At 55.3% G+C, this 27,938-nt stretch overlaps 1 protein-coding gene across 1 annotated transcript in view; it reads right to left on the bottom strand.

The window, feature by feature from the left end:
* Window positions 1-563: 563 nt before the first annotated feature.
* ATP8B3 (ATPase phospholipid transporting 8B3) overlaps window positions 564-27,938 on the bottom strand; it is a gene marked incomplete at both ends in the record, with an annotated part of 30,141 nt that continues 2,766 nt past the window's right edge. The window contains 26 exon segments of the mRNA XM_080675419.1: window positions 564-627; window positions 2,079-2,227; window positions 2,230-2,418; window positions 3,558-3,685; window positions 3,890-4,028; window positions 4,224-4,457; window positions 5,072-5,155; window positions 7,733-7,795; window positions 7,797-8,137; window positions 8,224-8,608; window positions 8,875-8,992; window positions 9,206-9,281; window positions 17,098-17,209; window positions 17,343-17,507; window positions 19,053-19,165; window positions 19,243-19,431; window positions 19,884-20,040; window positions 20,134-20,156; window positions 22,355-22,563; window positions 22,662-22,852; window positions 24,385-24,473; window positions 24,905-25,063; window positions 26,401-26,483; window positions 26,933-27,003; window positions 27,136-27,208; window positions 27,723-27,784. Coding sequence (XP_080531545.1) covers window positions 564-627; window positions 2,079-2,227; window positions 2,230-2,418; window positions 3,558-3,685; window positions 3,890-4,028; window positions 4,224-4,457; window positions 5,072-5,155; window positions 7,733-7,795; window positions 7,797-8,137; window positions 8,224-8,608; window positions 8,875-8,992; window positions 9,206-9,281; window positions 17,098-17,209; window positions 17,343-17,507; window positions 19,053-19,165; window positions 19,243-19,431; window positions 19,884-20,040; window positions 20,134-20,156; window positions 22,355-22,563; window positions 22,662-22,852; window positions 24,385-24,473; window positions 24,905-25,063; window positions 26,401-26,483; window positions 26,933-27,003; window positions 27,136-27,208; window positions 27,723-27,784 — 3,666 coding nt within the window.

Here is a 27,938-nt window from a genome sequence, read left to right on the forward strand (position 1 = left end):
ATGTGGGCCATTTCACATTCTCTGCCCACAGCAGTATTAGCCACACCAGCCCATCAGATCTTTGGGCTCCTTCTTGTGGCCCCCGCAGACCACTGCTGCCCCCACCCCACCCCACCCCCATCCCACGGGTTGGTCTTTGGGTGGATTCCCTCAGCTAGGGGTGAGAGAGAGCCCTGAGTGTTCAATCAAGACTGGACACTAGGGCTGTTTTCAGGGGAGACATTACTGGGGTCATCCAAAGTCCCTCCCAATGCTAGAGGGGACAGAAGCCCTCTTCACCCCACCCTCAGGCGACAGGCTTAAAAGTAAAAAAACAAAAAAAAAAAAGAATCATCTTCATTGTTAACCATTGCTGTGCTGGATTTGTTGTTTTGTTTTTCTCCAATAAATTATTTTCTAGTCACTCACCTGGGCGTGTGTGTTGGCTGACAGTGTGGAGGTGGCGGGGTGCAGGAGGGGGAGGAAAGGGGCTCACCCACCATGAAAATGGGGAGGAACAGAGGGGACCAGGGAGGAGGAAGTCTACCTCACCCAGCCCAGTCCTCTTCGGTGCAAACCCTGCCCTATTCCATGGCCACAGCCATCCCTGAGCCCTCAACCCCATAGGGCGCCACCTTCTGTGGGAACCTTAAAGAATCAGAGAAAAACTCAAGGCCTTTGAGCCACCAAGCCTGACAACAAAGATCCTGTTGGGACTTGCATCTGAGGCATCAGTGCCCATTGCTTTCTGGAGCTTGAATTGTAAGGTGGTCTATTTGAAGGGAAGAAAGCAGCAGGGCAGCCTGGTAGGGGAATAGGCTGGGTTGGTGCCAGAATTGGACCTTATCAACTGCCCTGGGAGGGGCCAGCAGGCAGCAGCCAGGGAGCCAGGACTGGTAAGCAGAATCTGCTCAGCACATTTCTCCATTTTGAGAGCAATAAAGTTTTATCTACATAATCTACCCCAGGGTGAAGGAGGGAAAATAAACAAATAAATAAAACAAGCTTAACTGCCCTGGCTAGCATGCTCAGTGGTTAGAACACTGGCCTGCACACTGGAGGGTCACGGGTCAATTCCAGGTCAAGGGTATTGTGCCCAGGTTGCAGGTTCAATCCCTGCCCAGCCCCTGGGGCAGGGGCAGGGGGCAACCAATTGATGTGTCTCTCTCACAGGGATGTTTCTCTCTCCCTCCCGCCCTCCCTCCACTCCTTCCACTCTTTCTAAAAATGAATGAAAAAAATATCCTCAACAACAACAAAACAAAGCTTTTCCTGCAAATCTTCCATCTGGCCACTAGCGTGTTTTGATTTTTAAAACCAGGAAGGCCTTCCAGGATGCATCGCAGAAAGAAGCACAGGAAAAGAGTGACCTCAGGAGCCCTGGGGTCAGACGGACCCTGGTTTATTAGAAAAAGAAAAGGATGTGAAGCCCTTTCATGGTGGGGAGGGTGCCTCATGCTTGCCGGCTGACGTTTCCTGAGGCTGACGTTTCCTGAGCCCGGGAATTACTGTTCCTCTGAGGCAGGGGTGGCTGCCCCACCAGAACGGGTGGGACTTGGTTCCCACGAGGCACTGGCAGGCTCTCCATGGGTGATGGCTGCCTCTCGAGGGCGAGGGCGCCACCTCCGAAGGTTCTCTATTTGTGGATGATTCTCTCTCCTCCTCCACAGATGCTGGCTGGTTCTCTTTTAAACATGACTGGCCTGGCCCTAGCTGGTTTGGCTCAGTGGATAGAGCGTTGGTCCACGAACTGAAGAGTCCCGGGTTTGATTCCAGTCAAGGTCATGTACCTTGGTTGCGGCTCAATCCCGAATGGGGGGATGTGTGGGAGGCAGCTGATCAATGTTTCTCTCCCATTGAAGTTTCTGACTCTCCATACCTCTCCCTTCCTCTCTGCAAAATAAACAAAAAAATATTTTTTTAAGAAATGACTGGCCTGAAGGCCATGGCTGGCTCTTAGAAAGGGGCATCTGGCTTTCTCTGGGGGATGGTGGCCTCTCCCTGGTTGGTGGCAGAGTCTCAGGAGAATATGGGCCGGCCTGCTTCATTGGTAATTTCTCGTGGAAAGAACCAGACTGCCAGTTTGTGGAGGGAGCCACGTTTTGGTGAAAGAGAGCTGCTCCTCCACAGTAAACGAGGAGCTCATCGAGGGGGTGGGCTGCGTGTCCTCGGGGCACACCTTCCCGCAGTGCTGGTGCCTCTTCCTCCCCAAGAATGACATCTTCTTCTGGTGCGAGGGTGACTCCTTGATGGGATTGTGTGACCAGCCAGAGTGTTGCTATTGACCCCTGGTGACCTCCGCAAACTTGTGCCCTGTGTGATGAGGTCTGCGTAGCCTTCCCGGTGGGAGAAGGCATAGCTAGAGCGCCGGGCACGTGACTGCCGGCAAAGGTAGGGCAGAGGCTCTGCGGTGATCTCCTCAGCCTTCTCCTCCTCCTCCTGCAGAGCAAAGGGGCAAGCAAGGGTCATCAGGCTCCCCTACTCTGTTGAACACTCTCGGTCACCTGCTCCCAGTGGGGGCCATTCATAACCCATGGTCACCATTCATTGGCCAGGCTCTTCCCTACCCAACTACAGTTCTCCCTAGGACCTAACTTTGGACCAGCCAATCACAGTCCTTCCCTGGGACTTAACTCTAGATCAGCGATCAGGTGCCTTAAGTGCCCTCGTATGGCAAAGCTGAGAGAGGTTAACCATGGGGCAGCCGTGTCTCCAGCCTGTGTGGCAGAACATAGCAGGTCTGTGGCCATATCTTGGTCCACTATTTCAGTCAGTTCTCCAGCCCAGCCCAGCTGCAACTGGTCCTTCTAGTTTTTTGTTACTTGAGCCAGTACATCCCCGCCCCCACATACACATTTTTTCATTTGTGGTAAAATAGACATAAAATGTACCATTTTAACCATTTTTAAGTGTACATCTCAGTGGCATTAAGCACATTAACATTGTTATGCAACTATCACTTCCATCTCCAGAACTTCATCTTCCCAAACTGACCTTCTGTCCCCATTAAAATCGAGTTCCCCCAGCCCCTGGCTCCCTCCATCTACTTTCTGTCCATAAATCTAACCCTCTAGGGACCTCTTATGAGTGGAATCACACAGTATTTGCCCTTTGTGACTGGCTTATCTCACTGAGCATAATGTCCTCAAGGTTCATCTACATTGTAACAGGGGTCAGAATTTCCTTGTTTTTAAAGGCTGAATAGTATTCTACTGGGTGGATGAACCACACTATGTTTATCCATTCATCTATCGATGGACACTTGGGGTGTTTCTAAGTTCCCCTTTTTGCCTAAACCTTTTCCAGGTCACTTCTGTAATCTCAACCCCAAGTCCTAGATAATTCATGGTGGAAGTCTGACCATGTCACTGCTGGAACCAGGCTGGCTGCATCCATCCCAGGAAGTATGGTTTCCTTCCTAAGCTCCTGGGGCCTACTATTTGCCCCTCCTGAGGGCATTGTGTATGCATCTGGGTCTCCAACCCTTTACCCCCAGCTCCGTATCTCCTTGGAATCCCTGCTCCCAGCACCAGCTCTGGTTGATGGGTCCCAGGGGGGGGGACCCCAGCCACCCTCACCTTGGAGTGTGGCTTCTTGAGGGCTTGATAAATGATACGCAAGGCCAGTCTGGGCAGGGTGTTTAATGACACATTCAGCAGGACCACCAGCAGGATGGAGGGGTAGGACAGCACGTTGCGGTCAGCATCTGGTGACAGGGCAGAGTCACAGCCTGGCCCAGGGTGAAGCCTCCCCAGAGCCTGCTTGGTGCCCCCTCTTCCAGACACCCCACCTCCTTCCTCACCTTCACCCCCAGAATGCCTTTGTGCAAATTCTCTAAAGACACAGGCCCCACCCATTTCCAGGGCTGTCACCCTATTCCCTGCTGCGGGGTGGGGGTGGGGGAGCTCACACAGAAAGGGGAAGGTCTTGGGGGAGATAGTGAAGAGCCAGAAGCTCTGGCTTGCCCAAGTTGTCACCACGTAGAAGCAGATGCTGAAGAAGATGGCCAGCACAGTCAGGACCGTCCAGTACTTGATGATGAGGATGACCTGAACGGGAAAGGAGGGTTAAGCCATGGGGGCCGGAACACCAGGCAAGGCTACGTAGAGGAGGGTGGGGAACCAAGCCCCCAGGTTCAAGGGGCACCTGCTAAGGCCTTTCAGGAAGGGTCACCAGGTGATAAGACCTTCATGGTCTGTGTCCAAGTTCCCACCAGGGGTGGGGTGGGCAGCAGCCTGGCCTACCTCCATGGTGATGGACAGCAGGCCCGACAGGGACACGACCACGGCAAAAGACTGATAGTCACTGAGGGGCCCAGCTGTGTCATGACTGATCCACAGGGTCATGAAGAAGTTGACCAGGGAAGTGGCCATGCCATGGACGATGGCTTGGAGGAAGACCCAGTAGTTGAATAGCTCATCCTTCTGGCCAGCAATGTACAACTGGGGCAGCTCCAGGCTCTGCTCAGCACTCACATCCTGCGGGGGCGGGGGTGGGGGGTGCAGTTGGAGGGATTCTAGAAGTTGGTTGCACAGCAACATGCACATGCTGGGCTGTTCTCGGGACGCCTGAACCATGTGCGTGAGAATGGTGAGATAAAGAATTTTGTTATTGGTGTTTTGCCACAGTTTTAAAACTTTTTTAAAAAACGAAATGGAAGTCTCGTTCTTCAGGTCACACCAGGCATGCCTCAAGTGCCCATCATTAGCCACCTGTGGCTGGTGGCTCCCACCTGGACAGCACAGGCATGAGACACTTCCATCATCCTAAACATTCTACTGGACCACCTATTCTGGATCACTTAGCCAGACCCTCTCAGGGAGGAGGGCAGGGCAAACCAGAGAACCATCTTTTCTGACCCCCTCCCCACTGTTGGGCAGACAGTGGGACTGAGATTTGGGAGTGGTCCCAAAAGGGCGGGGGTAGCTGGGCAAAAGGACTTCACCCCCTATTGGGTTGAGCTCCGGTGGGAACAGTTATATGGTAGTGGTCTAGGAGCCCTGCCCACATCCCACCCCAGACCCCCGGGGCAGAAGGTGTGGCAGAGACAGGAGTATCTACAGGGAAGGAGGCAAGTCCTCAGCCTGCTTACCTGCTCGAAGAGCCCAATGTACAGAACTGGGAGGCTGGTGTACAGCAGATTGAAAAGCACCAGGAACCAGCCTTCATACAGAGGCTAGGGTGGGGGAGGGAGGAGAGAATGTGGTCAGTGGTCAGCCTTCAGATGCCAAATGTCCAGAAACAGATATGCTCTTCACCTGAGGAGACCCACCCAAGGTAGCTCAGCACCTGTGGAGGATTCCAGGTGAGTAAGAAAATTCCTTATAATCAAGGGTTGGGTTAAGTGATTCTGGAAGGTAAAAGGCAAAGAGGAAAAACAGGGTTTAATTCTTTTAAAACAGTGCTTTTGAGTATTTGTTTTCATTGGAGGGCTTCCATAAAGAGCTACAGGAGGGAAAATGACTAAAGAATGTGGTTTTTGGTCATTTTAGATTTATGGAGTCACTGATGGATGGGTGAAAGACTTGGAAGAGACCCCACAGACAATGAGCCCAGCTCCTTTCCCAATGCAAGAATCTAGTTCAGTTAAAGGATATGGGTTTCAGCCCTTGCTGGTTTGGCTCAGTGGATAGAGCAGCCGCCTGTGGACTGAAAGGTCCTGGGTTCTATTCTGGTCAAGGGCACATGCTGGGGTTGAAGGTTTGACCCCCAGTAGTAGGCATGCAGGAGGCAGCTGATCAATGATTCTCTCATCATTCCTGTTTCTATCTCTCTCTCTCCCTTTCTGAAATCAATTAAAAAATATATTTTTTAAAAGGATATGGGTGGGTTTCAGTTCCAAAAGCCATTTTATGTGCATTCTTCAAGTGAGCAAATAAGTAATGATCAATAATTTTACAAGGCTCAAATGTTTCACTGCTGGACAAGAGTCATTAATGAATACCTGAAAAAGGCTAAGGTGAGCCTTGTTCTGTGGGACTGGAATCAGAGATATCAGTGTGAACTCATAGTGTTTTAATACACACAAGATAGATGATAGATAGACAGACATAGCCCTAGCTGGTTTGGCTCAGTGAATGGAGCATCGGCCTGCAGACCAAAGGGTCCCAGGTTAGATTCTGGTCAAGGGCACGTACCTTGGTTGCAGGTTCCTCCCAGCCTGGGGCCCTGGTCAGGGCGCATGCAGGAGGCAACCAATCAATGTGTTTATCTCACATTGATATTTCTCTCTGTCTTTCCCTCTCTCTTCTATTCTCTAAAAATCAATGGAAAAATATCCTCAGGTGAGGATTTTTAAAAAATAGATAAACAGACATAGAAATAGAAAAAGACATAGAGATGTGTGTCTATCCGTGGGTTAGTGTGTACATTTCCTAGCTCTGTCTGCTCAGAGGGGAATAGCACCCCAGCATCAATGAGCACACCAAGCACTTCGCTCTTGGGGTCTAACTACCATTCTCTAATGAAAAGAACCAGGGTTCCTATGGGAGTGGCTGATTCCAGGGTTGGGGCAGAGGAAAAACAAAATGAGCCTGGAACCTCTTGTAGTGCCAGAAAGTGAAGATATGCTCAGATAAAAGCAGGCCCATGTCAAAAGGACAAATCGGGGGAAAATGGAGCAATAAAATATACAGACAAATAAATGTCCATGGGTCCATACTGATAAAAATGAATTTCAGCCCTAGCTGGTTTGGCTCAGTGGATAGAGCATCAGCCTGTGGACTGAAGGGTCCTGGGTTCGATTCCTGTCAAGGGCACATGCCTGGGTTGCAGGCCCGATCCCCAGTAGGGGGCGTGCAGGAGGCAGCCGATCAATGATTCTCTGTCATCACTGATGCAGGAGGCAGCTGATCAATGATTCTTTGTCATCATCTCTCTCTCCCTCTCCCTTCCTCTCTGAAATCAATAAAAATATATCTAAAAAAAAATAATAAAAGTAAATAATTCCATAAATAAATGAGGGAGAGAAATGGTTGGTTCTTCCTACAGAAAAACTCTAGTTAGCAAATGTAGAAAGACAGAACACTGTCCTCCCTAAGCTCAGGAACAAGACAAGGATGCCAGCCCGCACCATCTCACTGGGAGTTCCAGCCAGAGCAAGTAGGTAAGGAAAGGAAATAAAAGGCATCCACATTGAAGAGGAAGAAGGAAAACTATCTCTATTGTCAGATGACATGCAGAAAACCCCAAAGGAGCCACCAGAAACCTCCTGGAGCCAATAAAGGAATTCAGCCAATTTACAGGGCACATATCAACATACAGAAAAACCATCTGTGTTTCTACACACCGGCAATGAGCAATCCCCAAAGGGCATTAAGAAAACAATCCCATGTACAGCAGCATCTAAGAGAATAAAATATCTAGAAACAAAACAGTAAAACAAACAACATATAGTTATCCAGGGTGCCTCTGTAAAGCTCCCTCTCAAATGCCATGGTATCAATGACAAGGAGCTGATTCCCTGTCACGGCCATCTATATTCAGACAATGTCCTTACACACAGGGGAAATCATCTCTCTATGACTCTTCTGAGGTTCCAGAGGCACATCTGTTCCTCACCATGCTACTGTTGAGAGTCTTGAAGTCAGAGACCCAGCCCCCACAATCTTCTCTTCTCTGGGGCTCAAGCTTATCCTGTCTCCCCTAGAAAGATCTACCTTTGGAGAAGCTGCCCTGCCTGGCTTCACAGCTCAAATCTGTCAAATATCCCGGAAACTGTTGGGCACACAGCTGGGCAGGAACGATGCCCTACCTCTATCCGGACTCCATACTTGTATGGATGCAGCCAGGGAAAAGGTTGCATTGCCCTGCGACCTCAGGCAAGCCCTGCCCCACAGGACCCCAGGGTGTGAGTGAGCCTGCTGCCCTCCTGGAGCCATGAGAAGGGCTCCGCATCCCAGAGAATCCCCAAAGGGCTGTTCCCGCCAGCGCACCTGGGCCGTGAAGCCACTGTAGAAAGCGAACCAGATCTGAACCATCATGCTGGCCAGCGTCTTGTAGATGAAGTAGCGCAGGAACTTGCACACTCGCATGTAGGACCAGCGCCCGTGCACCAGCAGCAGCCGCCTCAGGAAGCGGAACTGGGCCAGCATGTAGTCGCTGTTCTGCACCACCTGCATGCCCTCCTGGCCCGCCAGCCCTACGCCAATGTCCGCAGCTGCGGGGACACACGCAGCCTGTTGGCCCTGGGCCACCCCCAGCCCACCACAGGCCTCCCCCCCGGGCCGGGTGCCCACCACCCACTCTTGATCATGTTGACATCATTGACGCCATCCCCGATGGCCAGGGTCACCACGTTCCGGTATTTCTTGACCAGCGCCACCATCAAGGCCTTCTGCTTGGGTGTCACCCGGCAGCAGATGACCGCTTGGCACCTCGAGGCCAGTTCCACGAAGGCCCGCTCCCGCCGCACCTCAGGGCTCTCATGAGTGTTGGAGTGCTTGTTCTTTGGCACCAGCCCCGGGCACCTCAGCTGGATCCCAAGGGTCTGCCACATCAGAGAGATGCGCCTGGCCTGCAGGACGTCTGCCCTCTGCTCACCTGGCTCCTGCCGGGACTCCTCCACGTCCATGTCCACATTTTCGACGAGCACCTGGGAATCCTTGCTCAGGGACAGCAGCAGCTGGTCCTGGCCAGCAGGGAAGTGGGGGGAGGGGCGCATCACTCTGCCTGCACCCCTTCCCTTCATGAACACCCCAACTGGCCACTCCTCCTGCCCCCTGCCCCAACCCCAGGCTAGACTTGACCTCATGGCTCCAGTCCCTGAGAATCATCTCTTGGTGTAACATTCACTTTGGCTTTTCCAATAGTCCACCCCATCGCCCAGTCTGCTGCTCCTCCCAGCCCCCTCCCACGCGCCGGAGGCCCCACAGTTAGCCCTGAGCTGACACTGACCAGGAACTCTCCGTTAATGACCATGGCCGTTTTGACCTGTGGCAGGAACCAGTTCTTCAGAGACCCCTTGCCACTCAGCAGGTTGTTGTTGCTCTCCCAGTAGGCCTCCAGGATCTGACTGCAGAGACCCACTGGGGCTCAGCCACGTCGGGCACAAGCTTCCTTCCATCCCCTCCCCAGCTGTGCCTCAGTTTCCCCCTCTGGGAATCCAGCCAGGTGGAGGCTGAGGACATTCTGCAGACCCCAGGGCCACATCTGAGCCATGGATGTCCCGACCGCCCCCCCTCACCCTGCTCCCACCAGCTCGTCCACCCCCACTCCCACTCCTTACACTATCTCCTTCTCCTCCAGAATGAGCATGTCTTCGGACAGCAGTTGGCAGGCAAAGCTGATATTCACCGCAGTCTCTGTAAACCAGCCTCACTCAGACCCAGGCAGCCCCCTGCCCAGGGCCATGCCCACCCTGCCCCACCCCCTAGCAACCGTGATTGGTTCAGTGGAGGGCATGTGACCCAGGCCGTCCAATGCGAGCCAACCCTGAGACTTTGGCTGCAGCTCTGATCAAAGGGGCCTGCACTCTGGCTGACTGGCTGGGGCTGGGCTAATAGAGGGAAGTGAGTCTGGGGCCAGGGATCATTAGATATATCATGCCTAGAGCCCACAGACACTTTTAGGAACTCACAAAAATGACTTAATTTCTTTTAAAATCAGAAGAAAAAAAGTGAATGTATTCCAGCCTGGACATTTGTCTTTATTCCAGCATAGCTGTAAATGGTCATTTTCAATCTTTCGTGTGTATGTGCCTCCTGCTACAAAAGTGCTAATGTGGCCCTGCTGTCACCCATGCCTAGTGGGGTCCCAGAGAACCTGCAGTGGGGTGGGGTAGATTCAGGGCTCCAGGGCCAAAGGACCTGAAGTTCCATGCCAGCTTTTTTCTAAGTGGCTGGGCAACCTCCAGCAAGTGCCCTGCGGTCTCTGAACTCACAGGGCCCATCTCCCATGCATGAGTAACCAGTTTCCAACTCATGGTGTTGCCATGAGGGCCAAATACTCCATAAGTTCTTGGCAAAGGGCCACCCATCTGAGGGAGGTGGCTGGGAGACCCCCACCAGTTCTGATCACCCTATTTCTCCCTTTCCCAGAACAAGGTGGGCTGCAGGGCTGAACCCATACAAGTGGAACAGGCTGATGGTGAGGCTTGGGACACAGATGCGATATCTCCCACCCATCTCCCTTCTCTCCCACCCATCTCCCTCCTCTCCCACCCATCTCCCTCCTCTCCCACCCATCTCCCTCCTCTCCCACCCATCTCCCTTCTCTCCCACCCATCTCCCTTCTCTCCTTCCCATCTCCCTTCTCTCCCTCCCATCTCCATTCTCTCCCACCCATCTCCCTTCTCTCCCACCCATCTCCCTTCTCTCCCACCCATCTCCCTTCTCTCCCTCCCATCTCCCTTCTCTCCCTTCTATCCCACCCATCTCCCTTCTCTCCCACCCATCTCCCTTCTCTCCCTTCTCTCCCACCCATCTCCCTTCTCTCCCACCCATCTCCCTTCTCTCCCTCCCATCTCCCTTCTCTCCCTCCCATCTCCCTTCTCTCCCTCCCATCTCCCTTCTCTCCCTTCTCTCCCACACATCTCCCTTCTCTCCCTCCCATCTCCCTTCTCTCCCTCCCATCTCCCTTCTCTCCCACCCATCTCCCTTCTCTCCCACCCATCTCCCTTCTCTCCCTCCCATCTCCCTTCTCTCCCACCCATCTCCCTTCTCTCCCACCCATCTCCCTTCTCTCCCTCCCATCTCCCTTCTCTCCCTCCCATCTCCCTTCTCTCCCACCCATCTCCCTTCTCTCCCTTCTCTCCCACCCATCTCCCTCCTCTCCCACCCATCTCCCTCCTCTCCCTCCCATCTCCCTTCTCTCCCACCCATCTCCCTTCTCTCCCTCCCATCTCCCTTCTCTCCCTCCCATCTCCCTTCTCTCCCACCCATCTCCCTTCTCTCCCTCCCATCTCCCTTCTCTCCCACCCATCTCCCTTCTCTCCCTCCCATCTCCCTTCTCTCCCACCCATCTCCCTTCTCTCCCTTCTCTCCCACCCATCTCCCTCCTCTCCCACCCATCTCCCTCCTCTCCCTCCCATCTCCCTTCTCTCCCACCCATCTCCCTTCTCTCCCTCCCATCTCCCTTCTCTCCCTCCCATCTCCCTTCTCTCCCACCCATCTCCCTTCTCTCTCTCCCATCTCCCTTCTCTCCCACCCATCTCCCTTCTCTCCCTCCCATCTCCCTTCTCTCCCTCCCATCTCCCTTCTCTCCCTTCTCTCCCACCCATCTCCCTCCTCTCCCACCCATCTCCCTTCTCTCCCTCCCATCTCCCTTCTCTCCCACCCATCTCCCTTCTCTCCCTCCCATCTCCCTTCTCTCCCTCCCATCTCCCTTCTCTCCCACCCATCTCCCTTCTCTCCCTCCCATCTCCCTTCTCTCCCACCCATCTCCCTTCTCTCCCACCCATCTCCCTTCTCTCCCTTCTCTCCCACCCATCTCCCTTCTCTCCCACCCATCTCCCTTCTCTCCCTCCCATCTCCCTTCTCTCCCACCCATCTCCCTTCTCTCCCTCCCATCTCCCTTCTCTCCCACCCATCTCCCTTCTCTCCCTTCTCTCCCACCCATCTCCCTCCTCTCCCACCCATCTCCCTCCTCTCCCTCCCATCTCCCTTCTCTCCCACCCATCTCCCTTCTCTCCCTCCCATCTCCCTTCTCTCCCTCCCATCTCCCTTCTCTCCCACCCATCTCCCTTCTCTCTCTCCCATCTCCCTTCTCTCCCACCCATCTCCCTTCTCTCCCTCCCATCTCCCTTCTCTCCCTCCCATCTCCCTTCTCTCCCTTCTCTCCCACCCATCTCCCTCCTCTCCCACCCATCTCCCTCCTCTCCCTCCCATCTCCCTTCTCTCCCACCCATCTCCCTTCTCTCCCTCCCATCTCCCTTCTCTCCCTCCCATCTCCCTTCTCTCCCACCCATCTCCCTTCTCTCCCTCCCATCTCCCTTCTCCCTCCCATCTCCCTTCTCTCCCACCCATCTCCTTCTCTCCCTTCTCTCCCCCATCTCCCTTCTCTCCCTCCATCTCCTTCTCTCCCTTCCTCCCACCCATCTCCCTTCTCTCCCACCCATCTCCCTTCTCTCCCTTCTCTCCCACCCATCTCCTTCTCTCCCACCCATCTCCCTTCTCTCCCACCATCTCCTTCTCTCCTCCATCTCCTCTCCACCCATCTCCCTTCTCTCCTCCCATCTCCTTCTCTCCTCCTTCTCTCCCACCCATCTCCCTTCTCTCCCTCCCATCTCCTTCTCTCCCACCCATCTCCCTTCTCTCCCACCCATCTCCCTTCTCTCCCTCCCATCTCCCTTCTCTCCCTCCCATCTCCCTTCTCTCCCACCCATCTCCCTTCTCTCCTCCCATCTCCCTTCTCTCCACCCATCTCCCTTCTCTCCCACCCATCTCCCTTCTCTTCCCACCCATCTCCCTCTCTCCCACCCATCTCCCTTCCTCTCCCTCCATCTCCCTTCTCTCCCACCCATCTCCCTTCTCTCCCTCCCATCTCCCTTCTCTCCCTCCCATCTCCCTTCTCTCCCACCCATCTCCCTTCTCTCCCTCCATCTCCCTTCTCTCCCACCCATCTCCCTTCTCTCCCTCCCATCTCCCTTCTCTCCCTCCCATCTCCCTTCTCTCCTCCCATCTCTCCTTCTCTCCCACCCATCTCCTTCTCTCCCACCCATCTCCCTTCTCTCCCTCCCATCTCCCTTCTCCACCCATCTCCCTTCTCTCCCTCCCATCTCCCTTCTCTCCCTCCATCTCCCTTCTCTCACCCATCTCCCTTCCTCTCCCACCCATCTCCCTCCTCTCCCACCCATCTCCCTCCTCTCCCTCCCATCTCCCTTCTCTCCCACCCATCTCCCTTCTCTCCTCCATCTCCCTTCTCTCCCTCCCATCTCCCTTCTCTCCCACCCATCTCCCTTCTCTCTCTCTCCTTCTCTCCCACCCATCTCCCTTCTCTCCCTCCCATCTCCCTTCTCTCCCATCTCCCTTCTCTCCTTCTCTCTCTCCATCTCCTCTCTCCCATCCTTCTCTCCTCCATCTCCTTCTCTCCCACCCATCTCCCTTCTCTCCCTCCCATCTCCCTTCTCTCCCTCCCATCTCCCTTCTCTCCTTCTCTCCTACCATCTCCCTTCTCTCCCACCCATCTGCCCTTCTCTCCCTCCCATCTCGCTTCTCTCCCACCCATCTCCCTTCTCTCCCTCCCTTCTCCTTCTCTCCCACCCATCTCCCTTCTCTCCCTTCTCTCCACCCATCTCTCCCTCCTCTCCTCTCCCTCTCTCCCTCCCATCTCCTCTCCCACCCATCTCCCTTCTCTCCCTCCCATCTCCCTTCTCTCCCTCCCATTCTCCCTTCTCTCCCACCCATCTCCCTTCTCTCTCTCCCATCTCCCTTCTCTCCCACCCATCTCCCTTCTCTCCCTCCCATCTCCCTTCTCTCCTCCCATCTCCCTTCTCTCCCTTCTCTCCCACCCATCTCCCTCCTCTCCCGACCGCATCTCCCTCCTCTCCCTCCCATCTCCCTTCTCTCCCACCCATCTCCCTTCTCTCCCTCCCATCTCCCTTCTCTCCCTCCCATCTCCCTTCTCTCCCACCCATCTCCCTTCTCTCCCTCCCATCTCCTTCTCTCCCACCCATCTCCCTTCTCTCCCACCCATCTCCCTTCTCTCCCTTCTCTCTCCACCCATCTCCCTTCTCTCCCTCCCATCTCCCTTCTCTCCCTTCTCTCCCACCCATCTCCCTTCTCTCCCACCCATCTCCCTTCTCTCCTTCCCACCATCTCCCTTCTCTCCCACCCATCTCCCTTCTCTCCCACCCATCTCCCTTCTCTCCCTCCCATCTCCCTTCTCTCCCACCCATCTCCCTTCTCTCCCTCCCATCTCCCTTCTCTCCCTCCCATCTCCCTTCTCTCCCACCCATCTCCCTTCTCTCCCTCCATCTCCTTCTCTCCCACCATCTCCCTTCTCTCCCACCATCTCCCTTCTCTCCCTCCCATCTCCCTTCTCTCCCTCCCATCTCCCTTCTCTCCCACCCATCTCCCTTCTCTCCCACCCATCTCCCTCCTCTCCCACCCATCTCCCTTCTCTCCCATCCCCTCTCCCTTGTCTCCCACCCATCTCCCTCCTCTCCCACCCATCTCCCTCTCTCCTCCCATCTCCTTCTCTCCCACCCATCTCCCTTCTCTCCCTCCCATCTCCCTTCTCTCCCTCCCATCTCCCTTCTCTCCACCCATCTCCCTTCTCTCCCTCCCATCTCCCTTCTCTCCCACCCATCTCCCTTCTCTCCCTCCCATCTCCTTCTCCCTCCCATCTCCCTTCTCCCTCCCATCTCCCTTCTCTCCCTTCTCTCCCACCCATCTCCCTTCTCTCCCACCCATCTCCCTTCTCTCCCTCCCATCTCCCTTCTCTCCCACCATCTCCCTTCTCTCCTCCCATCTCCCTTCTCTCCCTTCTCTCCCACCCATCTCCCTTCTCTCCCACCCATCTCCCTTCTCTCCTTCTCTCCCACCCATCTCCCTTCTCTCCCACCCATCTCCCTTCTCTCCCACCCATCTCCCTTCTCTCCCTCCCATCTCCCTTCTCTCCCACCCATCTCCCTTCTCTCCCTCCCATCTCCCTTCTCTCCCTCCCATCTCCCTTCTCTCCCACCCATCTCCCTTCTCTCCCACCCATCTCCCTTCTCTCCCTCCCATCTCCCTTCTCTCCCTCCCATCTCCCTTCTCTCCCTCCCATCTCCCTCTCTCCCACCCATCTCCTTCTCTCCCACCCATCTCCCTCCTCTCCCACCCATCTCCCTTCTCTCCCACCCATCTCCCTTCTCTCCCTCCCATCTCCTTCTCTCCCTCCCATCTCCCTTCTCTCCCACCCATCTCCCTTCTCTCCCACCCATCTCCCTCCTCTCCCACCCATCTCCCTTCTCTCCCACCCATCTCCCTTCTCTCCCTTCTCTCCCACCCATCTCCCTCCTCTCTCACCCATCTCCCTCCTCTCCCTCCCATCTCCCTTCTCTCCCACCCATCTCCCTTCTCTCCCTCCCATCTCCCTTCTCTCCCTCCCATCTCCCTTCTCTCCCACCCATCTCCCTTCTCTCCCTCCCATCTCCCTTCTCTCCCACCCATCTCCCTTCTCTCCCTCCCATCTCCCTTCTCTCCCTCCCATCTCCCTTCTCTCCCTCCCATCTCCCTTCTCTCCCTTCTCTCCCACCCATCTCCCTTCTCTCCCACCCATCTCCCTTCTCTCCCTCCCATCTCCCTTCTCTCCCACCCATCTCCCTTCTCTCCCTCCCATCTCCCTTCTCTCCCTTCTCTCCCACCCATCTCCCTTCTCTCCCACCCATCTCCCTTCTCCCTTCTCTCCACCCATCTCCCTTCTCTCCCACCCATCTCCCTTCTCTCCCACCCATCTCCCTTCTCTCCCTCCCATCTCCCTTCTCTCCCACCCATCTCCCTTCTCTCCTCCCATCTCCCTTCTCTCCCTCCCATCTCCCTTCTCTCCCACCCATCTCCCTTCTCTCCCTCCCATCTCCTTCTCTCCCACCCATCTCCCTTCTCTCCCACCCATCTCCCTTCTCTCCCTCCCATCTCCCTTCTCTCCCTCCCATCTCCCTTCTCTCCCACCCATCCTCCCTTCTCTCCCACCCATCTCCCTCCTCTCCCACCCATCTCCCTTCTCTCCCACCCATCTCCCTTCTCTCCCTTTCTCCCACCATCTCCCTCCTCTCTCACCCATCTCCCTCCTCTCCCTCCCATCTCCCTTCTCTCCCACCCATCTCCCTTCTCTCCCTCCCATCTCCCTTCTCTCCCTCCCATCTCCCTTCTCTCCACCCATCTCCCTTCTCTCCCTCCCATCTCCCTTCTCCCACCCATCTCCCTTCTCTCCCTCCCTCCCTCCTCTCCCTCTCTCCCTCCATCTCCCTTCTCTCCCTTCTCTCCCACCCATCTCCCTCCTCTCCCTCCCATCTCCCTTCTCTCCCACCCATCTCCCTTCTCTCCCTCCCATCTCCCTTCTCTCCCTCCCATCTCCCTTCTCTCCCACCCATCTCCCTTCTCTCCCTCCCATCTCCCTTCTCTCCCACCCATCTCCCTTCTCTCCCCCCCATCTCCCTTCTCTCCCTTCTCTCCCACCCATCTCCCTTCTCTCCCTCCCATCTCCCTTCTCTCCTTCTCTCCCTCCCATCTCCCTTCTCTCCCACCCATCTCCCTTCTCTCCCTTCTCTCCCACCCATCTCCCTTCTCTCCCACCCATCTCCCTTCTCTCCCACCCATCTCCCTTCTCTCCCTCCCATCTCCCTTCTCTCCCTCCCATCTCCCTTCTCTCCCTTCTCTCCCACCCATCTCCCTCCTCTCCCTCCCATCTCCCTTCTCTCCCTCCCATCTCCCTTCTCTCCCTCCCATCTCCCTTCTCTCCCTCCCATCTCCCTTCTCTCCCACCCATCTCCCTTCTCTCCCTCCCATCTCCCTTCTCTCCCACCCATCTCCCTTCTCTCCCTCCCATCTCCCTTCTCTCCCTTCTCTCCCACCCATCTCCCTTCTCTCCCTCCCATCTCCCTTCTCTCCCACCCATCTCCCTTCTCTCCCTTCTCTCCCACCCATCTCCCTTCTCTCCCACCCATCTCCCTTCTCTCCCACCCATCTCCCTTCTCTCCCTCCCATCTCCCTTCTCTCCCACCCATCTCCCTTCTCTCCCTCCCATCTCCCTTCTCTCCCTCCCATCTCCCTTCTCTCCCACCCATCTCCCTTCTCTCCCTCCCATCTCCCTTCTCTCCCACCCATCTCCCTTCTCTCCCACCCATCTCCCTTCTCTCCCTCCCATCTCCCTTCTCTCCCACCCATCTCCCTTCTCTCCCTTCTCTCCCACCCATCTCCCTCCTCTCCCACCCATCTCCCTTCTCTCCCACCCATCTCCCTTCTCTACCTTCTCTCCCACCCATCTCCCTCCTCTCCCACCCATCTCCCTCCTCTCCCTCCCATCTCCCTTTTCTCCCACCCATCTCCCTTCTCTCCCACCCATCTCCCTCCTCTCCCTCCCATCTCCCTTCTCTCCCACCCATCTCCCTTCTCTCCCACCCATCTCCCTTCTCTCCCTCCCTTCTCTCCCACCCATCTCCCTTCTCTCCCTGCTGGGGATAGCTGCCCTGGGACCTACCTTGCTTATCTCCTGTGAGTACCCACACTTTGATGTTTCCTTGCTTGAGACACTGGATGGTTTCAAGGATGCCATCCTGGAGCCTGTCTTCAATGGCTGTGGCTCCCAGCAGCTGGGGGTGGAGGTGGGGGCACAGGGAAGAGACTGAGCAGGGACTCAGCTATCCAGGCAGCGGTGGGAGATCTGGGGACCCACAGGGCTGGAACCAGGAAGCTGGAGCCCCCTCACCTCCCTGCCACGCCCACCTGGAGGTTCTGCTCCATCTCCTCGTACACTTGGTGCAGGGCTCGGGCCCGGTTCTGAAGAAGGATGCTGGCTTCCTGGTGCCGCTGGCACCACTCCTGGTATGTGTCCTCATCTACCTGTTTGTAGGCCAGGCACAGCGTGCGCAGGGTCTGCTGGGCAAAGGACTGGGGGCCACCCGGCAGGCAGGCGCCACCCTGTCACCACCCTGCCTCCCCGGCACTTGTCCAGTCAGCCCCTGTCTCAGCACCTCTCTCTTTGCCTGGGCTCCCCAAACCTTGATCCCCCCACAGTCTGTCCTCCCCAGAGGGGGCTGGGATCACGTGCTGCCATGCTCCCTAGATGCGGTTTCAACCCCCCAAGAGGTCCAGTTCTATTCTGTCTCCAGATCTCCCTACACGCTGTGCGGCAATTTCTAACTATCCCCGAAGATGCTCAGTGCAGCCCTGCCAGACCCCTCCCCAGCCAGGGCTCCCACAGCCCTTGACCCCCGCCTCTGAACCCTGCCTTAGGAATGTGCTCCCCACGCTGCCTCATTTTTCAAGGGGCTCTGGGGGTGGAGAGGGAACGGAAAGAATCCTGTGGGTCTCCAGCACCCCCCCCAACCCCCACCAGAGGACACAGAGATCCGGGGATGCCCTGGGGACTGGGTGGCCCCAAGAAAGGTATCTATGGGCTCCTTACTTCCCTCCTACTTCCCCATCTCCCAGGCTTTCTGCCCCAGTGGGGGGCCCCAGGTCTTGCTTTTGCTCTTGACTGGAGATGGGCCTCAGAGGTTGGGCTTGGCTATGACAGGGGCTCCCTGGTCATCAGAAGCTCCACTCAAGCCTTTGCTCCTCTCGTGCCTCAGTTTACCTATCCGTTCCATGGGGCAGTTGAACCAAGCCATCTTGCCGAGCTCCTGGGCTCTGGGCCATTGTTCTGACTGCACTTCCTCAGTTCTTAGTGAGAGACCAGCCACCTACCCCGGACTCCCCATCCTTGCAGAGCAGGGCACTCTAAGAAGCCCTGAGTGAGGAACTCAGGGCATTCTTTGCATAAACACTCCCCCGGGCCCTATGCTGGGGACCCAGCAAAGCCCTTAGGGAACCCCAAAAGGTCAGGGCTGGGCCAGAGAGGGGTAACCTGGCATGACATGACAGCCCCATGTTAGTGTCAGGTAGGAAAGTCTCCCTGGAGGTGGGGACCTGGAGGTGGCAGAGCCCTGAGGACCAAAAGTTCCTGAGTGACAGAGTAGAGGAAGGCGTCCAAGCAGAGGGAACACTGTGTGCAAAGGTCCTGGGGCATCACCTGAGCATGAGGAAAACTGCAAGCCGGAAACTAGCATCCTGGGAAACACCCTGGAGGGCAAGAAGAGCCAGCCCAGAGAGGTCAGCAGGAAGCACAAAGACACGGCTTCGAAAGCTTGGCTGAGGGGTTTGGGCTTCATCCGCAGAGACAGAACATTTGGGGCAGGAAGGGTGCCTGTGTCCCGGAACCCAGGCCTGGCTGGGAACGGGGGTCAGTATCCAGGGCCAAAGCCTAACCAGAGAGAAGCCTCGTATGACTTACAAAAAAATGCCCGCCCTGTGCAGGTGTAGCTTGGGGTTCAGCTCCTCCCTACCTGTGTGTTCATGAGCACCCTGGACACCTGAGCAATTTCTCTGCACATCCTCCTCCTCTGCTTCCCTCCTCTACCCCTCCACCCTCCCTCCCTTCCCACAGGGACTCACCGTTAAGGCCTCTTCCGTGGTCCCCTCTGTCAAGCCCTTCTTATACAAGCGATCAAAGATGACAGTGTCTGCGCCTTTGGTGTAGAGGTAGATGGAGCCCTCGGGCTTTCGGACTGTGGAGGGAGAGGCTCGGCTGTCGATAAGCACTCCCCTTCCTGCCCACCTCCATCCCCGGGCTGAGGGTGCTCACCCAGCACAGACATGCGCTTTCGGATGCTGTTGAAGTCCATCATGGCCAGGACCTGGTACACCCGCTCCTCCCCGAGCTCCGTCACCGTGATGCTGTCCTGCGTGCGCGCCATGAACACATAGCCGAAATTCCGGGCCGCTGTGACCAGGGCCTCCTCATCAGGGGACGCTGCCTGGTACAACAGCTCGTCTGGTGGGGAAGGGGACCATGGGAGTGGGCTGGGGGAGCACATTCACTGAGAGCCTGTTGTCTTTTGGGGACACACCACCCATCTGCGGCAGGTTCCCCTTCCTTCTCTGTAGCCCAGGGGACCGAGTGGATACAGTGGGTGCTCACCAGATATTGACAAGACAATGGTCTCTTGGGCCGGTACAACCTCTAAGCCAAATAAAAGGAGGTGGATACTTGCGTCCCAGGCCAGATGACCTTCCCCACCCAGTTCAGTAACAGATCTCGAGCCCCGGGCTTGGACACCCGCTAGGTCCAGAGGAGGTGGAGCTTGGGACACAGGCCTGAGAACGCTCTAGGCTGGATGACAGGAGCCCTGGGGGGTGGACTGGACAACCTCTAAGACCAGAAGACCCTGCAGGAGCCCAGGGTCTGAGCACTCTCACAGGCTGGGCGGCCCACAACCCACTCACTGCCTTTCTCCTGCACCATCACCGTGTGGCAGATGGCCAGCAGGCGCCAGAACTCCTGCACCATTGTGTCCTTGTTGCCACACACAACACTCAGGAGCCTCGCATTTTGGAAGAGCAGCTTCCCATCTGCAAATTTGTTCCAGAGGTAAGGGTTCTCCTAGGGTGGGGGACAAGCCGGTTCTAGGTAGGTCACTGCCCGACCACCCGCCCCCCCGCCCCCACCATCCAGTGCTACAGGGCCAGCACTCACCTTATGTGGGGTCTCCTCCTCGTCTGGGCCTGGGGAAAGACCCTGCTTCAGGCCTCAGCACCCCAGACAGCTTAGGGTCCCACAGTCCCCACCCCCAATGCCAGTCTTCCTAGGGTCTGGACTCTGAACCCTAAACAACAAAGGACCCCCAGCCTCAGCTTTGTCTTCTGCACAAAGGAGGGAAAGATGGGGCCCCATCTCCTGGGGGAATCTTTTTGATGTTGTTAATCCTCACCCAAGGATATTTTTTCCATTTATTTTTAGAGCGAGTGGAAGGGAGGGGAGACATAGAGAGAGAGAAACATCAATGTGAGAGAGACACATCAATTGGTTGCCTCCCACACGTGCCCCTACGGGGGCTGAGGGACCTGCCACCGAGGTATGTGCCCTTGACTGGAATCCAATCTGCCACCCTTCAGTCCAAAGGCTGATGCTCTAACCACCGAGCAACCAGCCAGGGCTCCGGGGGGTCTTAGAAAGACTGTCCGGAGAGGGATGCGGCCCCATGGAGCACATCTTGTTTGAACTATTCATGGTGGTTTATAAAACTTGGCTGACTACTTTGAAAAAGTGGATGATTTCAAATAAAAGTCTGGTCCCAGAAACACTCGAGAGAGAAGAAAAACAGAGAAAGCAACATGAGAGAAACCAGCCCTGTTGATGCCACTTACCACAGACCCCACTGCTCTCTATCACCCACCTCCGACCCTGGCTCAGGGTCAGGTGGCATTTCCATTTCTCATACTGATGACTGCCTGCTGCACAAATTATTCTTCAGTGGGTCCTCTGTCAGCTCTTGCTCTAAACCTTGTCCCCTGGTTAAAAACTAGACCAGGGGCTGGCGAACTTCGCTCGGCACCATTAGCAGCGTTTCTGTGGCCTGCAAGCTAAAAAGAGTTTTCGGCCCTAACTGGTTTGGCTCAGTGGATAGAGCATCCGCCTGCGGACTGAAGGGTCCCAGGTTCGATTCTGGTCAAGGGCATGTACCTTGGTTGCGGGCACATTACCAGTAGGGAGTGTGCAAGAGACAGCTGATCGATGTTTCTCTCTCATTGATGTTTCTAACTCTCTATCCCTCTCCCTTCCTCTCTGTGAAAAATCAATAAAATATATTTTTAAAATAATAATGATAAAAATAAAGAGTTTTCACATTTCTCACTGGTTGGAGGGAAACTGAAAGAAGAATATTGTCTCATGAAACATGAAAATGCTATGAAATTCAGAACTGGTGTCCTCAGTAAAGTTTGTGACAATCAGAAGCAAAATACGCTATTTTGTGACAAGTGAAGATGCTATGAATTTCAAACGGCAGAATCCACGTCAGAGGTTTGTGAAAACCAAGGTAATACTATTTCGTGACACGTAAACCACTATGACATTCGAAGCTCAGCATCCACACACAGCAGAGGCTGCCTTCCGGGGACAAGGGCTGAGCTGAGTCTCCACAGAGACGGTGCAGTGGGGGAAGCTAAAAATAGTGACTTGCTGACCCTGACTGGTGTGCTCAATGGTTAGAGCGTCTGCCCGAGCACTGAAGGGTCATGGGTCTGATTCCGGGCCAAGGGCACATAACTGGGTTGCAGGTTCAATCCCAGCCTGGTTGGGGTGCATGCAGGAGACAACCAGTCAATGTTTCTCACATCCATGTTTCACTCTCACTCTCTCTCTCCCCCTCCCCTTCCCTTCCACTCTCTCTAAAAAGCAATGGAAAGTCCTGGCCGGTTTGGCTCAGTGGCTAGAGCGTCGGCCTGTAGACTCAAGGGTCCCGGGTTCGATTCCAGGGCATGTACCTTGGTTGTGGGCACATCCCCAGTAGGGGGTGTGCAGGAGGCAGCTGATCGATATTTCTCTCTCATCGATGTTTCTAACTCTCTATCCCGCCCCCTTCCTCTCTGTAAAAAATCAATACAATATATATTTTTTAAAAAAGCAATGGAAAGAATTTCTTCAGTTGAGGATTAAATAAATATGTATATTAACTTGCTGGCCTGTTACAGGAATCGCTTGCTGACCCCCAAAGAGGATGCCTTTGGCTGCAGTTCTGAGCTTCAGATCTGGGTAGGTGTGCTGGGGGTGGGGCCCAGGCTGGGGCAGGTCAGTGGACCCTGAGACCCACTCAGGTCTCCTGGTGATTGCAGTTCCCCAGGGCTCCCCTGCACCCAAAGGTCAGTCCTTGCTGGGCAGCGCCGTGGGGAAGGGACACGTCAGGGCAAGGCCCCACCGTAGACAATGCCGTTGATGCAGCACTTCTTGAAGGCCATGATGTTCTGTGTGAGCGTGCCTGTCTTGTCCGAGAAGATGTACTCCACCTGACCCAGCTGGTCGCTGAGGCTGGTGCTTCGGGCTTTGGCAGGCATGTTCTGGGGCGTGTAGTACATCTGCATGTCCCAGTTGATGAAGATGCTGTTCCCCAGGTAGATGAATTCGATTCTGCAAACACACTCTGGGTCAGGCCTGGCCCATAGCCCACCCAAGCTCCCCCTTCTCTCTGGCTGAGCAGTGGGTCGGGAGGAGCCCCAGGGACTCACGTGATGAACATAGCCATGGGCACCATGACGCTGAGTAGAATGAGGAAGCCCCAGAAGGTGAAGAAAGACTCGGTGGTCACACTATACATGAGCTTCTCAGACACATAGTGGTGCTTGGCCTTGAATTCCTTCACCTTGTTCCAGAAGCCCAAGGTCAAAGCCACAGAGATCAGCACCAGGGACATGAAGATCTGCTCAGCAAACAGGAGATGGTGGAGCATGTGGAGGGACCCAGCACTGAGACATCCCAGCGACTAGCCAACAGGGACACAGCCAGCGTAAAAGACAAACAGAAAATGAGAAGCCCCCCCCGCCCCAGTTCTGCCATCAGGATGGGGAAGTGGGGCTGGGGGCAGGTGGCTGGCAGTCCCGGGATGGGAGGGGGGACTTGCAGGGGTTTTGTGGCTGCTATTTTAAAAATTATATTACAGTAATTTTAAAAAAGATAAAGTTGAGCCCTGGCTGGCATGGCTCAGTGGTTAGAGGGTTGGCCCAGGCACTAAAGAGTCTCGGGTTTGATTCCCAGTCAAGAGCACGTTCCTGGGTTGCAGGTTCAATCCCCACCTTGGTCAGGGTGTGAGGCACTTGTTGGAGGCAACCAGTCAATGTGTAGCTCTCACATGATCTCTCTCTCTCTCTCTCTCTCTCTCTCTCCCTCTCTCTCCCTCCTTCCCTCTCCCTTCCTCCCTCCCTCCCTCCCTCCCTTCCATTCTCTCTAAAAAGCAATGGAAGCCCTCAGTGGTTGAGCATTGACCTATGACCCAGGAGGTCACAGTGTGATTCCTGGTCAGGGCACATGCCTGGGGTTGCAGGCTCAATCCCCAGTAGGGGGCATGCAGGAGGCAGCCGATCAATGATTCTCTCTCATCATTGATGTTTCTATCTCTCTCTCCCTCTCCCTTCCTCTCTGAAATCAATAAAAATGTATTTTAAAAAATAAAGATAAAATTGATTAGGCAAAGAGTTGAGAATTCCTATATAATAAAGAGGTAATATGCAAATTGACCATCACTCCAACACACAAGATGGCTGCCCCCAAGTGGTCAAAGATGGCCGCCACAAGATGGCCGGCAGGGGAAGGCAGTTGGGAGCGACCAGGCCTGCAGGGGAGGGCAGTTGGGGGCAACCAGGCCTGCAGGGGAGGGCAGTTGGGGGTGACCAGGCCTGCAGGGGAGGGCAGTTGGGGGTGACCAGGCCGGCAGGGGAGGGCAATTAGGGGCAATCTGGCTGGCAGGGGAGCAGTTAGGCATCAATCAGGCTGGTAGGGGAGTGGTTAGGGGGTGATCAGGCTGGCAGGCAGAAGCGGTTAGGGGCAATCAGGCAGGCAGGCAGGCAAGCAATTGGGAGCCAGCAGTCCAGATTGGAGAGGGTGCAGGCTGGGCTGAGGGACACACACACACACACACACCCGTGCACAAATTTTGTGCACTGGGCCTCTAGTTGTTAAATAAATGTCCATGGAGGGTAGGTGAGCATTTTATTATCTCCTGTGGATTTGGAAAAATGTCAGGATCAACATTTATTTTATAAAGACGTTTTTTACGTAGCATGATTCTAAGCAGAGTCTTTGGCCCACAGACCTATCTGTAGGATCAGACCGCACATTTTGCAGAGGCAGGAAACTGAGGCCTGATAAATGACAGCCAGGGCTCTGTCTATGGGGACCTTTCCCTTCCCTCTTCTGTGTCCTCCCAACCCCCAGGCTGGGGCTCAGGCAGCTCACCAGGATCACCAGCCTGTTCATCAGACGGTCTATCTTGGTTCTCTTCAGATGGATTTTGCCACAGTTCCTCATGATCTTCGTGTCTAAACCTGCAGGGTTTGCATCCATCTGTCTGTCCATCCATACATCCATTCATTCATACACACATACATACATCTATCCGTCTGTCCATCTATTCACTCTTCCATCCATCCATCCATCCATCCATCCATCCATCCATCCCATCTTCCATCCCTCTGTCACCCCCCCTACTCATCCATTCACCTGCCCAGCCACCCATCCATCTACATACAAGCACCCCACTTTTTCCAGCCAAGTAATAAGGGTGCTGGCTCAATATGCACATTTCCACAGTTTTAGAACCCAGGCCCCATAGAAACCATGTCAGGAGCCCCACATCTTATGGCAGCAGACACACAGCAGCCAGGCCTGGCCTTGTGAGTTCTTGCCAACAAGTTCAGGGTCCCCACCCACCCCCACCAGGAAAGCTCATGCTGCAGGGGCCCCAGAGTGGCGGTACCGGCATAGATGACCAGTCCATAGTAGGTGTTTGTGTTTCGGATCTTGCAGCCACGTAGGAGGATATTGCCACTGTCCAGGGAATATTTCTTGCCCTCCCACTTCAGGCACCCCATAAAGTGGTGCATCTGACTGTTGGGTTCCTCACACACCACCTTGCCTATGGGCGAAAGGGCAATCAGGGAGCCAAGGGCATGGCTGGGGTCAGGCTACCCCTCTCCAAAGCAGGGCGGGGCAGGGTGTGGGGAACATTCTGTCACCTTCTGGCTCTAGCAACCCTCAAGGGCCCTGCACTGCCCCAAACTTGCCCCACTGGCACCTCTACCCCCTTGCCATGCAGCTTCCTCCTGGATGCTCCAAAGCTGGCTCTGTTAAGCCTCAGGGTTTTTGTGCATGCTCTTCCCTGTGCCAGGACGCACACCTCCTCAGGGAAACCCTCTCTGACTCCAGCCAAGTCAGGTCCCCCCCACCCCCGCCCCCTGAGTCCCCTTCCTCCTGGTTACAATCCTGGGAGGTCAGCAGACATTTATTCCTGCCGTGGTGTCATGAATCCCTGTGAGTTCTGTGAGAGGAGGTGCCAGCCTCATCTCCTTCATGCTGGGGACCCTGGAGCCTAGCCAGCACCTGGCATACAGTGCCTGGCCTCCATGTAAGCGAGGCTTTTTCTCAGATGTCATAAAAACAAATGTAACCAATGCTTGAATATCAAGAGCAAAAGGGCTGTGTGTGAGAGAAAGATTCTGCTCTAGGACCCAATTTGATTAACTTGTCTTTGCAATAAGACAGGAAAAAAAATAATGAACCCCCTTGCTGGGCTCTGGCAAGCAGTAGCTTTACCCACAGTCCCACTTTTCAGGTGGAAAATAAGAAGTTGCGACGGATGGGTCGGTTCCCTATCTCTGCGCACAGAGGCTGCCTTTTTGATTAAACAACCAAAAACATTTGCTTTAATGTGATAACATTTTAAAAATAAAATGTAATGCCTGATCAAATGGTGCAGCATGTTTTCTAACAATAACAGCAAACGCTCCAACTGTTACATGGATTTAAAGGACATGAAATGGGCCTGGGATAAGCTGGCCTATTAAAAGCTATAGTGCCCTGGCTGGTGTGCCCAGTGGTTAGAGTGTCGGCCTGAACATTGAAGGGTTGCAGGTTGGATCCCCGGCCCGGTCCAGTTGTGTGCCGGGGGGAAAAAAACCAATCGATTTGTCTCTCTCACATCAATGTTTCTCTCTCTCTCTCTCTCTCTCTCTCTCTCTCTCTCTCTCTCTCTCTCTCCTCTCCTCCCTCCCTCCTTTCCATTATCTCTAAAAATCAATGGAAAAAATATCCTCAGGTGAGGATTAACAACAACAACAAAACTATTTCGACCCCGACACCCCCAGTAGACCCCATCACCATCCCAAAAACCTAGTGAAATGGGAACTTCCATGCCTGCTGCACAGAGAGGCAGACCAAGGCCCAGATGGGGTGGATGAACTCGCCACCTCTTACCTTGGAAGGAAGCCATCTTCCTTCCATTGGTCAGCACCTGGTGCGTGACCATCGGAGCCTGCCTGAACTTCAAGTTGGTCTCCCTGGTGATGAGAAGAGGAGTGAGGTGAGAGGTTGGGACAGACAGCACCCAGGCAAGGCACCCCCAGCCCCCTTCCAGAGTCACTCAGACATTTTCACGGAGCCCCTACTGCGGCTCAGATGCCAATCAGGAGGCTGAGGCCCAGAGAGGGAGGGGCCTGGCCCACATTCACGCAGGACATTTGTGAAATGGCTAAGGCCGGACCCCAGGCCTTCTCAGTGTTGGACAGCCGCACCTGGAGCACAGGGGGGCCTCCAGAAATGTTGGTGCAAAGAAGGTGGGTCCCTTTCTCTGACTGGATGTGATTGCCCCTGCCACTTGCAGGTCCCCCACAAATGCTCCCAGAATGAATGACCCAAATACCCCCGTGGGCTGGGGACCATATTGTGTGGCCATTGGGGAAGGCCCTCTGGCCCAGGCCCCCAGCCCCTAGTGAGGACCTGTGCTCACCCGTCGATGTCTGCTGTCTCCACGTAGCACAAACTGTTGGGCTCCGTAGTGGCCAGCAAGAGCACATCGGCCTGGGGTGGGACGGGGAGGGTAGGAGGAAGAAAACAGCACTGGGAGAGGGGGTGTGGGCAGGAGAAAGACAAGCAGGGAGGCAGCCCTCCCCCAGGAGTGGGGAGTTCTGAGCCAGGCTGACACCAGCTCACCGGGACAATGTTGTCTTTGTGCAGACGGACCAGGTCCCCCACACACAGGTCCTTCCATTTTCTCCACAGAAAGCTGTAGGGGGTGGGCAGCAGGTGTGAGAGGGGGCCCAGCCAGACCTATCTTTGGAACCCTTAACCCCCCACCCCACCCCCCAAAGTGGAAGAACAGCGGGGGCAGGGACTGCAGCCCCCCCTCTGGTGCTTTTCTTCCCTGCCTGCCCACCAGCAGGTCTTTGTGGGGGACTCTCAGCCCACACCGGAAGTCCAATCTTCCCTAACCTTGCCTCCTCCACCCCCTTCAGCATCCAAGTCCCTTCAGTCCCTTCAGCTGAACTCTCAGCCCTGCAAGGGTTCCTGCTCAGGTCCCAGCCTCTTTCCCCATCACAGGGCCCAGCCCTTAGCCTGGTAGACAGCAGGCTGGGTCCCTGCAGACATCAGACTCCACCAGGATGTCCGGGGGCATGGAAGTTTCTGGGCACTCTGCTGGGCACCCCTCCCTGATATGTCCTCCCCCCCGCCCACCTGCCACCAGCTGTGCTGGAGTCCCTGTCCTCAGGATGCACCGCACACAGCGCCAGCGGCCTCACCTGCTCCCCACCAGCATCTGACAGGGCCTGTTGTTGATGGTCCTGTCACTCCTGTGTCGGCCCTGAGTCCACAGAGGTGGGTCAGAAGGGTGGCCCTGCCCCCGCCCTGCCCCACACCACCCTGGTGAGGGTGAAGGTGCAGAGCACAGTTCCAGCTCACATGTGGCCCCGATAGTGAGCCCACACCAGCCACATCTGTCCAGGGACGCTGATGGA

The sequence above is a fragment of the Plecotus auritus genome (genome assembly GCF_963455305.1).
Source record: "Plecotus auritus genome assembly, chromosome: 6".
NCBI lineage: Eukaryota > Metazoa > Chordata > Mammalia > Chiroptera > Vespertilionidae > Plecotus > Plecotus auritus.